Here is a 14,898-nt window from a genome sequence, read left to right on the forward strand (position 1 = left end):
TGATAAACTCCGGTTACTACAATCAACGGTGGACTCCGGCACCGGCGGCGAGATTATACCGTTTCCGATCTCTCTCGCTTGACTCACTTACCAAAGATTGAACCATTACTTCCATTTCCAGCTATCTCGTCTATAGTGGGCTCCAAATGGGCCCTTTTTACTTGTCGCGGGCTTGGCCCATCCTAAACATTCTGCCAAATTTATGTTTTTAAATTATAAATACAATTTTAGGTATCTCCAAAATAATTCATGTTTCTTCCAACATTTTACATTTTTTTTTTGGTAGGAACATGGGAGAGTGACTCCCAATTTATTTAAAAAAGAAACCCAAACTTCAGCTTACAAGACGAGTTTGTCGTAGCCGCAACGGTCCAACAATATCCTCATGAACTAAAACAGCGACCTCAATCGGTGCCACAACAAAACTATGAAAACCAAACGGAAGAGTAAATGCAAGGTTAGCCAAACCATCAGCTAAGCGGTTTGCTTCCCTATATACATGAACAAATCGGACCAGCCAGTCCCTTGTCAAGAAGCCATGGCACAAGCGTACCAGGAAAGACAGCGGATGAGTGTCCCCAATCCATATCGTAAGAAACTCCATCACCATCATAAAATCGACCTCTACCTCCAATCTTCTCACCCTTTTCTCCCAAGCAACCACTAAACCATAGTACACACCCCATAACTCCGCTAATGGTGCCGTACAGCTACCTATATTAACCGCAAAACCTCCACACCACTCGCCTTCTCCGTTTCGCAGTGCTCCCCCTGCAGCCGCCGGCCTCGGGTTCCCATGTGATGCCCCGTCCGTGTTCAGTTTCATCCACCCCACACAAGGTGGCTTCCATCCACCATTATCTCAACCATATGTCTCTCCTTTATGTGAGCATTCTCTGCTCTATTTGCTGTTATAACTCCCTTAGCCAAGTCACGTAAGAACTTGACTCTATCTCTCCACAGTCGGGTATCACCAAATACATTTCCACATCTCCACTTCCATCCCCACCATAGAGTCAAAGCGAATATAGTAGCCCACGGAACACCACCACCTGCATTGTTATCACATAGGTTCTTATATAACCATTCCAGTAACGGCATTCTGAAGAAAGCCTCCCTTCTCATTCTCGGAACAAATCTCTCCCATATACCTTTTATCGCATGACAATCACGTAACACATGTATTATAGTCTCAATTCCTCCTCTGCAAACCTGGCATAAGTCAGTCCCACTCAAGTGCCTTCGATGTCTCTCTGCATTTGTCATGATTGCTTGGTTTGCCACTAGCCAGAGGAACATTCGAACTCTCTCAGGTGCTACAACGCGCCACATAGATCGAAAGAAACTCCCCATCTGCGGTCTTGGATTTTCATCTCTTGTAAGCAAGGTGTATGCAGACTTCACCGTAAACTGCCCATTCGGAGTCTGCCCCCATGCCAAACGATCCTTTGCTCCAGTAACAGTATCCACTACTACTGCCATAAGCTCTAGTCTTCTCTCAGCTGTTACAAACGGGGTAATTCTATCGAAATCCCAACCTCCACCTTCCCCCCCACATATCTCTAACTGTTATATCTTCATATCCTTTTGGAAGCCCTGCAATCACTTCAGTCATGAGTGGTTGGCCTGCTATCCAACTATCCATCCAGAACCTGATATTCCTCCCATTACCAGTGATCCAACTATGGCCCACAAGAACAACTTCTCTTATCCCCATTACCACACTTTTCCATGTTGACGAGCTAGAGCTACTCCCTACCATCCAATCTGTGTCATGTATGTCCCCCACGCCGTACTTACTTCGTAAAACGTTGGCCCATAAGCTCTCAGTATCGTGTAACAGACGCCATCCTACTTTAGCTAACAAAGCTTTGTTCATATCTCTCGACACCCTGATCCCCAAACCTCCAGACACCTTCGGTTTGCATATTTTATCCCAAGAGACTAAGTGTTGTCCACTTCCCCACACGAAGCTCCTCGCTAGGCTATCAAGCTTCTCCAGTATACCCACTGGCATGCTAATCATACTCATCGTATGCACCGGGATTGATGACAGAACCGACTTTGTCAATGTTACCCTTCATGCGAGGCTTAATGTTTGTTTCTTCCATCCTGCTAGCCGTGAAGCTACTTTCTCCAGTACATCTCCAAAAGTATCTTTATTAATTCTTTTATGTAGTATCGGCATACCACTTTCTCTGCTTATTCTCTCTTCTCTTCCTCTAGAGACATTATTAGAAAAGAAAATCTTTGATTTCTGGAGGCTTACTTTCTGACCAGAGGCTTTACAAAACTTCTCCAACACTTTCCTGATCACTCGAAGCTGCGTCACCGATGCCTCTGCAAACAGGATTAAATCATCTGCGAAGCAAATGTGAGATAGCTGTGGACCACCTCTCGACAATCTTATCGGTTTCCATCTTTTATCCTCCACTGCTTTCTCAATCAGTTGACATAATCTCTCATTGCATAAGACAAACAAGTACGGGGACAGTGGATCACCTTGTCGCAGTCCTCTTGATGGCTTAAACGGCTCAGATTTTTCCCCATTCCACAAAATACACATTGATGGACCAGACACACATTCCATAATCCTCTTGACCCAATTCTCAGACAAACCAGCAGCCCTTAGTGTATCTTCTAGAAAATCCCAACGCAGCCTATCATAGGCTTTCTCCAAATCCAGTTTCAACAGCATCCAACCCTTGCGGCCTTGCTTCTTTTTCATCGAATGAACAGCTTCCTGAACCACAACAATGTTATCCGCACTCAATCTGCCCGGGATGAAACTAGACTGAGCAGGACCAATCAGTTTAGGCATAATACTCTTCATTCTCCCTACCATGGCTTTCGTGATAGTTTTAAACAACACATTGCAGAGACTTATAGGTCGAAACTGAGTAATATACTCAGGCTTCGCCACTTTCGGAATTAGCACCACGAGTGCATCATTAGTATTCTCCGGCAACTTCCCCGTCTCAAAGAAAAGAAGGACAAACCTGATCACAGATGCACCAACGGTCTCCCAGCACTTCTGATAGAAAACTGGTTGAAACCCATCCGGACCTGGTGCCTTAAAGCTTCCCATAGCTCTCACCGCCTTCTCTACTTCCTCCGCAGAAAACGTTTTGTCAAGATCCATTCTCTCTTGTCTTGTAAGCCCCACAAATCTCCTCTCCATTAGCATTTGTGTGTCTGTATCCACGTCTTCCAGAGAATATAGTTTTCTGAAATAATCCACCGTTAGCTTCTCAAGTTCTTTTGCATCTGATACCCACTGAATTTCATTTTTCTTTAGCATCTCCACTCGATTTCGCTTTCTCCTAATGATTGTCGACATATGAAAGAACTTGGTATTTCTATCTCCATGCACACACCACTTCTCCCGCGACTTTTGGAGCCAGAGCACTTCTTCTTGCTCGAGGACGATCTCAAGTTCTTTTAGTAACTCTCCCTCATTTACCAAGATATCATCAGAGATGTCTTGCTCAATTTTATCATGTATCTCTGTAATCTGCCTCAACAAGTCCTCTTTTCTTCTTTGGATATTTCCGAAAACTTCTCTGTTCCACTTTCGGAGTGTCACTTCCAACCTCTGCAAAGCCTCTCTTGTATCAATATCACGATCCCATGAAGCTGTTAGCAAGTCTTGAAACTCATTGTGTTGTAGCCATGCCACCTCAAAACGAAATGGACGTCGACGTGCATCACCCTTCACCTCCGGTGTGAGCTGTAAATACAAAGGAGCGTGGTCTGATGCTAAGAAAGGTAAATGCCTCACACTTGCCTCCTGCCACCTGAGTCTAGACTGGGCACAACATAATATTCTATCCAGCCTTTTCGCTACAAATGTGCTTTCAGTTTTCCCTCTTTTCCATGTGAACTGGTTGCCATGAAATCCCATATCAATCAGTGACATATCATTTATCCAATCACCAAACTTTAGAGAATCCTCAGACAATCTCCCATTCCCACCACTCCTTTCATCTATCCTCACTATTGTGTTAAAGTCTCCCCCAACGAACACTGGGCCCTCCGCATTACGCAAAACTTCTTCTAAAGCAGCCCATAAGCCACTTCTACGGCTCGGTGAAGGGGCCGCATACACAACAACCAGATTAATCACCTCTGCTCCGTTCCCTATTCGAGCATGTATAAACTGATCCGACGACTTGACCACCTCAAGCTCTCATATCTCCTCCCTCCATAACAGCCATAAACCTCCACTCTGGCCACACGCATCCACCCGAAACGAGTTCTCAAACCCTAAACCACGACAAATCCGGCCTGCCGCTTCTCCACCAGCATGAGTTTCAAAAACAGCAAGTATATCTGTCTTAAACTTCTTCACCAAATATCTAATCGATCTTCGAAATTGGGGTTTATTTGCCCCCCGGCAATTCCACAGAATGCACTTCATCAGATCTTTATAATCAATAGATAGAATCACCGGGGCAAAATGTTATGTCTCCACACTCTCCAGGACTTCTCGTTCTTGGCTCGCACTAGCTTCTGCCTCATTCAATTCCAGATTCTCCATCTCTGAAAATTGCACATGAGTGTTATTTTTATCGTACACATGCCCAGAATTCTTCTCATTTCTGTCTAGCTCCCCATCTCCTGCGAAAACACCATCTGGTCGGCCGACATTTTCCTTCTCTACTCGTAGTCTCTTCCCTCTCGCCGATAAGCCACTCTCCCCACTTATTGGGCCAAACACCAAACCCCGCATAGGCCCAACATTTCTCAGTTTGGTCTTATGAGGATTTGGGCCTCTCATGTTGCTAATCTTCTTATCTTTTGGACCCAATCGAGCAGGCTGTCGGTTCCCTCTGTTCCCATTGTTTCCAAACGAGAATTCCTTTCCAGTCTCTTTGCTCGCTCCTTCAGAAACTATATTAGTAGTATTCTCATTTTCTTTATTCTCTTCTCTATTCCCACTCTCCTCCACTTGTTCCTCCATATCCTCCTCCACATTCAACCCTCCAAACCTATTCGAAACCCTTATCTCCTCCGACATACTCTCTTGACGATCCCCCCGACTTTTACTACCGATCAACGTCTTGTTTCCTACCATCTCCCTACTTTCATTACTCCGCAGTGTAACTCTTCTCTGCCCATTCTGAGTTAGGCCTTTCCTCGCCTGTCTCACTAGGATAAAATCTGTATCCATACCTGCAACCTCCGTACTCTTTTGTGTCCTTTCCACTGGAACAACCGCATTTATAGGAGTTTTCTCCAGTACCTTACGTGGGCATGAACAGGCTAGATGTCCATACATACCACATGACGAGCAGATCATCGAGATTCCTTCATATGATATGCAGTACCTCTCACCATTAATCATCACTGTCCCTTTCAATGGCTTATTAAGGTTAACCTCCACACAAATTCTCGTAAATCTAGCTCTTTCGACTTTTAACGTGGTACAGTCCACCTTGATCGGTTTTCCTAACCCCTTGGCAATCCCTATCAGTATCGTTTTATGATAAAAATTAACTGGGATATGTGCTAAACGAACCCAAACCGGTGTCGTAACTATCTCGTCCCTCAGCGGATCAAACTCGGGCGTCCATGCTTGCACCATAAGGTAACTCCCAAAAGCCCTCCATGGGCCACCTGATAACGCATTCATATACTCCTCCTCTACTCCAAAACGAACCATGAAAAAATTCTTCGGGAGATCCATCACAAACATTGATCCCGCAGGTTTCCATAGCTCCTTCAACCTTCTCGTTAAGCTCAATAATGTGATACTCCTCCCCAAGACCTTAACAATCATACATCTCTTCCATAAACTATTCATAGCACTCAAAACCTCCTCTCCAATCGTTATCACCGGTTCTCCATCCTCACCATTAGGGAACTCCAGTTTCAGATTTGCTTCCACAAAAGTCTCGTCCACAATCTCCTCCGGTACATGCATGCCTCCTTCATTGCACCCTAATACCTTCTTCACCCAAGAGCCTGGAGCATCCGGTGGATCTCCGGGCGGTCTCCCATGCTCCCCGATCTCTTCCATAGTCTCATCCTGCACTTCCTCACCCAAAACCCTAAAATCACCCTCCAAAGCCCTAGCCGTCATTATTCTACTCGTTAAGTGTACTTTGTTTTCACTTTTCCAACATTTTACATTTTACATTGTCAGCAGTTCTGTTTTCGCGTATTTTTCCAAATTTCATGAACCTAGAATTTCACAAATAATATCACTATTATAAAGTATAAACTAAAAGAAAAAGTCAGCATATTGTTGTATTCATGGTTTTATATTTTAGGACTCCAAGAATACCAACATCACATAAATTTTGATCTGTCGTTATTAGAAACAGTGATATTTAGTTGTAAAAAAGTTAACCATAAGACCATTTACAAAATAGACATGGATTTAGAAAATGACATAGCGGGAGAGATGATAGGAAAGCAAGATATAAATGATGATGTGTCATTTATGTTTTGGTCAGCGGTCAATGTAGAATTTGATCAAATTTGTAAAGATTATGTATGGAATGTAGAAACTAATTTTGGACGTAGATGGTATAAGATGAACATATTGATTGCAACAATGGAAGTATGAAAACGCCATTTTATCCAAAAAAAAAAAACCTAATAGTTAATTTACCTTCTTTCACCCAGCTAAGTAGCTAACGGCTACTGCCTAAAGCCGAGGAGTCTTTATGTGAGAAGATGCGTTTGAAGGCTCCAGTGAATAAGAAACACAGTAGTTGACGAAAATACCCCTGAAAAGAGACCATTATTACAAGAATCTTCGTAACGGCTAGTTTTGTGATAAAGGATCCTTCCTTCTTCTTCTTGTCTGAGCTGTGTAGACCAACGCACCAAATCACACACTCTACTCTCTCTCTCTCTTTGAAAAATCTCTACTTTCTGATAGTCTTCGGCGTTAATGGAGGAGTTTGAGCACATGATAGTGGAGGAGTTCAACGAAGAAGACTTCTACGAGAACATAGAAGCACCCAAGTTTGTAGATCTCACCGCACCAGATCATCGCCCAGAAGGAGACGACCGTTACTGGTTCTGTTCCAGAGTTGGTAAGAATCTTCTTCACTCTCTTACATTAGCTTTTCCTTTTGTAAATGCCACATAGATCTGAGAACACAACACAGTGAAGTTTGATCGATCTGAAAGTTGCTATATTAGGGGTTTTAGTGATGAACAAGAAGCTTGTGATTTTTTGATCCCTTTTGACTTTCCCTGGTGGTAATGTGTACTTAGGATGTGACCAGAAGCATGAAGAGTTCATGGATTCTGAAGCAATCTACAAAAACTTCGTTCTTCGGGTTAGCTGCAAAAAGCTCAAACCTTTTTTTTTATTTCTTGATTAGATTCGTGACTTTGATGTTTAATCAAACATTTACTTAGGTGATGGCTGCTAGGAGTCCAAGTGTTCGTCTTCGTAAAGCTCTTTACAGAAAAGATTTCAGGTATATGAATTTAACTTAGAGAAGAGCTTCACTGTGATGATGTGTGTTTTTAACATTACTCTACATGCTTCTTGTTACTACAGTGTTGAACCTAAATGTCCCAACACGGTTCCTGCAAAGCCTTCGAGATCACGTGTTTCTAGATTGGCTATGATCTCATCTATTCCTCACAAGGCTAATAACTTGAGGTCAAAAGAAGTCAAAGCTATTCCAACAAGCAAGATTGCAACTCCAAAGACAAAGGCAGTAAAAGGAAAAGAGTCATCGTCAGTTCCTCACAAGGCATTAACTGAGAGAAAGAAGAAGCAAATGCAGAGTCCAGCAGCTTTCAGGAGTGTGCAGCATCCGAGACCTGCAGCAGCAACTAGAGCCACTGAAAGCAGAGTTGTTGCAAAGGCTTTGGTCTTTGGTTCTCCAAAGAAGCTGGTGAAACTGAAGAGATCTGTGGAGCTAAGCTCCTCGGTGAAGAAGCTGTGCAGTGGGATGAGGAAGCTTGAGGTTGGAAGCAAAAGAAAGGGTTTGGGGGTTAATAATAAGGTTGAGGCTTCAACAACTCCATCTAAGAAACCACTAAGGACACGAGAGATGAAGAGCCGAGTGTTTGATTCAGTTCTGTCACAGAAGAAACAGGTTGGTGAAAAGGTCAAAGGTTCTGCTACTTTGAAAAAGAGGGTCAAGGAAAAGAAAGAGCCTGTGGTTTCCTCTGATCCTTCAAAAGCTCATGAAGCTAAGGGAAAGGAACATGAGAATCAATTCTTGGTAGAAAACAAATCAGAAGAGAATGCATCGGAAAATGCATTAGCTTTGGACTGTGATGACAAAGAGAATGCTACTATTGTAACGGTCGATAGAGAAGATACTTGTGTATTGGATAAAGTAAAGCAGTCTGGTGAGACTACGGAGACTGAAGACAAGGAAAATGTTGCAAATGCAAGTGATGTTGATGCAGAAAATGATGACAAGGAAAATGCTTCAGCCTTGGACAATAACAGGTTTTGTAAATTGCTGTTGATTTGGTTTACTTTGGATCCTATCTGCACACAAAACCTCACCAGATATATACTTGTTTTGTCTGAATCTTGCAGGAAAGTTGACCAATCCCCCAGCCCTATGGTGAAAAGGAAAGTCTTTGGCAGGAAAGAAACTTGCAAAACCACTCCAAAGGTATATAAGTTTATTCTGTATAATTTTCTGATGAGATCTTCTCATGTTTATATTATGTGTTGCTAATGTACTTTCTACTGAACCAGGCGATGACGATAGCAGATAAGTGTTTCAATGGCAAGACTGTTTCGGCAAATCCTACTGTGAAGTATACAAAACCTAAGCTCACCAATCCAAAGCCTTTCCGACTAAGAACTGATGTATGATACAATACAACCAACCAAAGAGATATTTATTCTCTAGTATGCAACTCTGCTCGGTTTTTGGTTTCTGATGGAAGAATATTTACATGATTACAGGAAAGAAGAATCCTCAAGGAAGCAAACGCAGAGAAGAAACCACAGTGTGCTCTTGCCAAGGAAGAAGAAACTACAAACATTCTTGGTGTTCATGCTGAAAAACATCAGACAGTTAGAGTAAGTTCTTTCTGAAACATTAAAATCAAAGCATATTATGTCTACTTTTTTTGTTTTGGTTCTTTTTGTGACATACGAATTTCAATTGCAGCTGGAGAAGAACACAACTTCCAGGGTAAAAGCTTCTAGAGGAACATCCACAACACTTGTTAGAGACGATGCCTCTGGAGATATGGTGACTTCCAAGAGGTAGAGAATCTGCTTTATCATAAAAGAGCTCAAACATGTTCTGACTTGTCAAGAACAGTTGCTTTTACTTGGCATGTAACTTACAATAGTGTGCATTTCCTCAGGGTTGCATCAGGTACAAAGAAGCAAGTGGCTGCAAGTAAAAGAGTCGTAACCATGGAGGAAACCTCGCTGATGAACGGAGAATCTAAGGAAGCTGCAATCATCAACAACAAACCTTCTGTTTGTGCTGTTGCTTCAGGGGAGAAAAGACATGCAACTGTCCCAAAGGGTCCAAACTTCCATAGCATTCATGTACCTAAGAGCTGTACAAAGAGAGTGGCATCACATGTCTAAAATCTTCGGTTTAATTCACACGAGAGAGTCTTGTAATTTGGATTTATCTTTTGAGAAGTAAGAGAAGTGAGATTGTTTTAGTGTGTATAAAACACTTGCTCATTTTTACAATTGATCCATTAAAAAATCATCATTGTTAGGTATTATAGAGCTTAGAACATCTCCAACCCATTGCTATATTCACCTCCGGATGCTATAAATAGAGAAAAAAAATAGTAATCTCTATTTTAAAAGTATACTTTTTTATTTTCAAAACAGTCTTTCAATTTTTAAACTTTTATAATGATAACAAAAACAATTATTTTATAGGAAAATACAGTTTTTATAAAAAATAAAATCACACTTTTTCTTTACCGAACAATCTTATAATGAAACTTTAATTTAAACAAAGTTATAGTTATATGAAAATTTTATAAAATTAAAACTAAATAGGGTTGATTTTCAACTTTCATAAATAAAAGATACTTGTTGTAGAAAAACAAAATCTTTTGAGAATATTCTTTTTTAGAGATAAAAATAGAGGAATACATTAGAGAGAAACACATCTCTATTTTAGAGTTACTCTATTTTAAAGATAGAAATAAAGGAATACATTGGAGATGGTCTTAGAGAAGAGCTCGAGAGATTCTACCGTGGCAACTGAAGTGACCTCCCTTGCATCCTTTTATGACTCTTATTCTTTATGTAATACCCTTGGAGTTGGGACCCTATCAATACCCATGCCTTTAAAATAGTATTATAAGTAATTTTTTTTTGTAAGCACCGTACCCTATTGGTTAAGGTTTAAATGTTTCTACACCCAGGTCTGGGGTTCAAATTCCAGACTATGCAATTTATTGCAGATTACAGGAAATCCAGGTTTCAAGTCCCAGAGAGAGCGGTTTATTAAACAATTATGCAGACTACAGAGGAAAGGCTTGCAAGGAATCTTCAAAATGGTGCAAGTAAATCTGGCCAAACATGGATCTTCATAGGACGGTTCAGGTGATGCAGTTAGGCGTAGGTCTTCATAAGGAAGGTAGTATTGTCGGTTTTCGAATCGTCTATGTAATTTTTCCTATATCATAATTGTAAGATCATAATAAATCAGCGTTTAAAAAAAAATAATTTTTTATAATTTATCTCGAAAATATACTCATAAGGTATTTTAGACTTTTTTAAAAATAAAAAGGTATTTTAGACTTTTTATTTAAAAATATGTGACCCTTATTTGTTAACAAACGGGGAAAAACGAGATTAGATTGGGGATAGCACCGCTTGTCTCCTTATCACTCCATGTACTCCATTCCCTAATGTTTGTACTTACTCCAAGAGTTGGGAACCTTTCTCTGTTTCAAATGGTTTATTACCTGGTTGCCTCTATGAAAGAGTAACATCGTTTAGTTGGTCTCGAAGAACATATACTGATGTGTCCACCGTCACGGAAACTTCACAGTTCTATTTTCATGAATTTAATTTTGATGTAGTTAAGTAGTTTTTTTAGTTTATATCACGATGTTTATTAGAAAAATCAATACACCCTCTTCTCACTATATAACATTTGTAATCATGATTAGGCATAAATCATTTATATTCACATTAACCATATAAATCTAGAGAACGTTTAATACGATGTCAAGAAAACATGTAATTTATATATTTGTGTATCCGTTCTCTTATGAACAAAATTTAGTAGCTCTTCTCTGCACTAACCCAAAAGCACAGAACTTCGTACTGTTAAACAAAAATGTACATATTATTTCCGTAATAAAAAAAAATGTCTCAAGTTTAGTAAATTAGTAATGTTTTCCAAGCGCTGGATCTGAAAATTCGAAGGCCATAAATATTTTTTAAAAGCTTTTAAATTTTTTTTTTTTCAAAATTTAGAGACTTACACTTATGTAAGAACCTCCAAAAATTTTGGAACGAAGGGCTCATGGGTCTTGCCCAGATCAGCACTGTGTTTTCCTATTGTCAATACGTGTAATTTGTCAATGATGTTAAAATTCTAAAATCTTAAACTCTAAAATCTCTAAAATCCTAAACTCTAAACACTATGAACCCTAAATTCTAAATTCTAATGTCAGCTTTAACGGCGTCATTTTTTTTTTCTAGCTTTTTTTTTTTAAATCAATATTTTTTTCTGTTAATTATATATGGTATTTTGATTGGTGATAAAAAAATAAAGTGAATTTGACAATTAACCGTATCCGGTAAACACAAGTATATTTTTCTTGAAAGGGCAATCATGTGCACGTCCCTTACTTTTTTGTTGTCCTCTTGGGTCACAGGACTTATCCCTATTTCCTACCATTATTCACCACCCCAGTCATATTCTTCCATTCTCATTTTCAACTTTTAAATTTGAACTTTCTCACATTTTTCTTAAAATTCAAATCGTATACATGGATCCTTTTATGAAATAAATGTAATGGATACATAATAAAATTAATAATGATTCTATTGAAAAATCCAAGATCACGACATCTTGTTCTTTACGGATATGCGATTCTAATCTTACCCATGACACAGCTTGCAATTTTAGCTTTTTCTTTGATTTCTAGAAAGGATTTTTTTTTTAATTAATATTTCGTTAAAACAATTACGTCGAGTGTATAAAATAGATATATAAACGTTTATCTCTCTATTGTCTTTCTTCTTGAGAAATTGTAATCATACATATTGATATCATCGACTTAGAACGAGAGATGTATTGCTAATATTGTGTTAATGTTTATGTCATATGATATGAGTTATGACTTATGACTAAGAATTGGCAAACTTGGTCAGTGACACTTAATAGGATAGAAATATGAATTTTTATCACATACATCAACGATAAATTTATTAAGCAAGCAGATGTCTGAATCGTACATATCAAAGGTAAACATGATAAAACGATGAAAACTATTGGCTCGAAAAAATAAAAGTAAATTACAAGAAAACGAAGCTGACCAATGCAACATAATCTCAAACGAGGAGCAAATGAGCTGCCACAACGAAAGAAAATGCTACAACGTCGTTTCTTACATTGAAAGCTCCTGAATCCGGGGAGGCCATTGGTGGCATGGGTCCCGGAGAAGGAGCAGATTCCATTGCCGGCATCGGTGGGGAAGCCATGTCAGGGACTGATGCGGGGCTTGGGCCCATAGGAGTAGTTGATGGACTCATTGGCGTCATAGGTGATGGAGCCATGGGCATTGGTGGTGGAGCCATGGGCATAGGAGGTGGAGTCATCATCGGCATAGGAGGTGGAGTCGTCATTGGCATCGGAGAGCCGCCGCTAGGCATTGGTGGCATGGACATTGAGCCAGAAGGAGCCATCATGGGGGACTGAGCTAATGAAAAAGAAACTAAAACCATAGACAATGTCACCAAAAAGAGGGCTTGTGAAGAGGCCATGGTTATGTGTGTTGAATAGTGTGGTTTACCGTTTACGTAAAGTGATATATAGAGAGAGATATGTGAGATAGAAGAGTGTGAGAGAAAAGTGAAATGTTCTTTTGTGCTGTTGGTGATATATAACTTACGGATTATTTGTTTTAAATTGTTGGACCGTTGGAAATTTTGTATGACACATATCAGTCGATGGATAAGTATGAGATGCTGATTTATTTTCCTCCACATACATGAAATAAAAGAGGAAAATTCCAAAGTGAAATCTCTTTGTTGGTACAGATAGAATAATCAATATACATGAAAATATGGATATTTATAGTTATAATGCCTTTATTTATTCTTTATATCTTTTTTAGTGAACCACCAATTCTATTCACGGGTTGGTTATTAAGGGGCCATCTAAGTTATTCGAAATGTCATAAATGATGTTTTCTTAAAATTAAAATATATTCCCTCAGTTTCAAATTATATGATATTTTAGAAAGTTTATGTTGTTTTAAAATATATTCTCTTTGTTCCTAATATAAGATGTTTCAAAAAAATTTGATGTTTCAAAAAAATTTGATGTTTCAATATATAAGATGTTTTCAACTTTCTAGGTAACTTTTACTTTATTAAAAGATGTGTAACCAATCAAATTTAATAATCTATTTTGTAATTGGTTAAATACAATTATTTTATAGTTTTAATGATATTTTTTAGACAAAAATAATTTTTTTTATATGTGTGTTTTTTACTAAACATCTTATATTTAAGAACAGGGTAGTATGATGTTTTAAGAAATGTTAAATTTAAATTTATTGGAAATTGTTCAACCAATAAATTTTTACCGTCTTTTTATAATTGGTTGAATGATTTTAATTTTTTCTTTTTTTAAATATATTTTAAAATAATATATTTTTGTAATCTTTATGTACTAAACCAAAACATCATATAAAACGTAAAAAATATTATTTTATCAACCCCAAAGGGCATCGGGAATATAGTCTCCGACCGACAAACCAGCCATACATGGGAGGTTAGGTTACAGAGAAGCAAAAATCAGAGAACAACAAGCCTATTTATTCTAAGGGCATCTCCAACCCCACTCCATATTTTACTCCAAAATTGAGAAAATGGAGTGGGAAATGGAGTAATGAACAAAAAATAAAAGGATTACTCCATTTATAGAGTAATGCTTTTATTTTTTGTTCATCACTCCATTTCCCACTCCATTTTCCCAATTTTGGAGTAAAATATGGAGTGGGGTTGGAGATGCTCTAAGCAGTAATGTCATAAATGTCATAAATGATGTTTGCTAGCCTGATATACTAAGGCTTCGAATGGTGACCAAGGAACGGAGGGGAACACTGAATTCCTTATCATTCCCAAAAAAAATCACCATTTACAAGGAATAATTTTTCCTTTTTGTTCCTCTCCATTCCCTTTTTTGTAGAGAATTATAGAACAAAAGCATTCCTTGTTAAATTTGATAAGGAACCAACATTCCTTTTCATTCCTGCAATTTTATTCCTATTCGTTCTTAGTGTTCCCGAAAAGGTCACCAGTCGGAGCCATATAATCTAGTAGGTTGTCAACATTCCTTTTTTTGTGTGTGTTAAGACTTAAGACTATTAGTATAAGTTGTCAAGGTATATATCCCGTGATATCATTACAAAATATAATCTAGTAGAAAAAGGATAAAGGACCATAATGCTTTGTTATCCCATACTGTATTGTTTGTCTCTCACGAGTACTCACTACTTAGTTATAATCTAGTGTGTAATGTCATAAATATGGACTGTTGTAACAAACAAAACAGTATGGGATAACCATAAGTCTTAACCATTATCTAACTAAGTAGTATGTAATAATTTTTTTTTATCTTAACAGTCCATATTTATTTTACAGCTGTCCAATCTCTAATTCCGATAAAAATAATTTAAGTACAAATTATTTTACACGTACATTTTGTCTTTTAATCTTCATAACAT

The 14,898-nt window shown here is 38.6% G+C and overlaps 3 protein-coding genes across 3 annotated transcripts; 2 read left to right on the top strand and 1 right to left on the bottom strand.

The window, feature by feature from the left end:
* Positions 1–4,462: 4,462 nt before the first annotated feature.
* LOC106425397 lies at positions 4,463–6,085 on the bottom strand. The gene has a single exon (XM_048766680.1). It carries the CDS (start codon positions 6,083–6,085, stop codon positions 4,463–4,465), a length of 1,623 nt encoding a protein of 540 aa, XP_048622637.1.
* A 704-nt stretch (positions 6,086–6,789) lies between these two features.
* LOC106425374 lies at positions 6,790–9,891 on the top strand. Its single transcript, XM_013866112.3, has 9 exons — positions 6,790–7,049; positions 7,234–7,298; positions 7,381–7,442; positions 7,526–8,434; positions 8,528–8,606; positions 8,693–8,806; positions 8,906–9,022; positions 9,114–9,211; positions 9,316–9,891. The coding sequence occupies exons 1-9, from the start codon at positions 6,905–6,907 to the stop codon at positions 9,545–9,547; spliced, it is 1,821 nt and encodes a 606-aa protein (XP_013721566.2). The 5' UTR covers positions 6,790–6,904; the 3' UTR covers positions 9,548–9,891.
* A 2,199-nt stretch (positions 9,892–12,090) lies between these two features.
* LOC111207628 (glycine-rich cell wall structural protein-like) lies at positions 12,091–12,920 on the top strand. Its single transcript, XM_022705856.2, has one exon. It carries the CDS (start codon positions 12,594–12,596, stop codon positions 12,861–12,863), a length of 270 nt encoding a protein of 89 aa, XP_022561577.1. The 5' UTR covers positions 12,091–12,593; the 3' UTR covers positions 12,864–12,920.
* Positions 12,921–14,898: the final 1,978 nt, after the last annotated feature.

The sequence above is a fragment of the Brassica napus genome, chromosome A1, assembly GCF_020379485.1.
Source record: "Brassica napus cultivar Da-Ae chromosome A1, Da-Ae, whole genome shotgun sequence".
In the NCBI taxonomy this organism is placed as follows: domain Eukaryota; kingdom Viridiplantae; phylum Streptophyta; class Magnoliopsida; order Brassicales; family Brassicaceae; genus Brassica; species Brassica napus.

Bases quoted from the DNA above. Each gene is read 5' to 3' on its own strand.
- LOC111207628 (XM_022705856.2), top strand. From the start codon at position 12,594: ATGGGTCCCGGAGAAGGAGCAGATTCCATTGCCGGCATCGGTGGGGAA.
- LOC106425397 (XM_048766680.1), bottom strand. From the start codon at position 6,085: ATGACGGCTAGGGCTTTGGAGGGTGATTTTAGGGTTTTGGGTGAGGAA.
- LOC106425374 (XM_013866112.3), top strand. From the start codon at position 6,905: ATGGAGGAGTTTGAGCACATGATAGTGGAGGAGTTCAACGAAGAAGAC. The intron at 7,050-7,233 runs GTAAGAATCTTC...ATGTGTACTTAG, and splicing joins CTGGTTCTGTTCCAGAGTTG to GATGTGACCAGAAGCATGAA. The intron at 8,807-8,905 runs GTATGATACAAT...ACATGATTACAG, and splicing joins CTTTCCGACTAAGAACTGAT to GAAAGAAGAATCCTCAAGGA.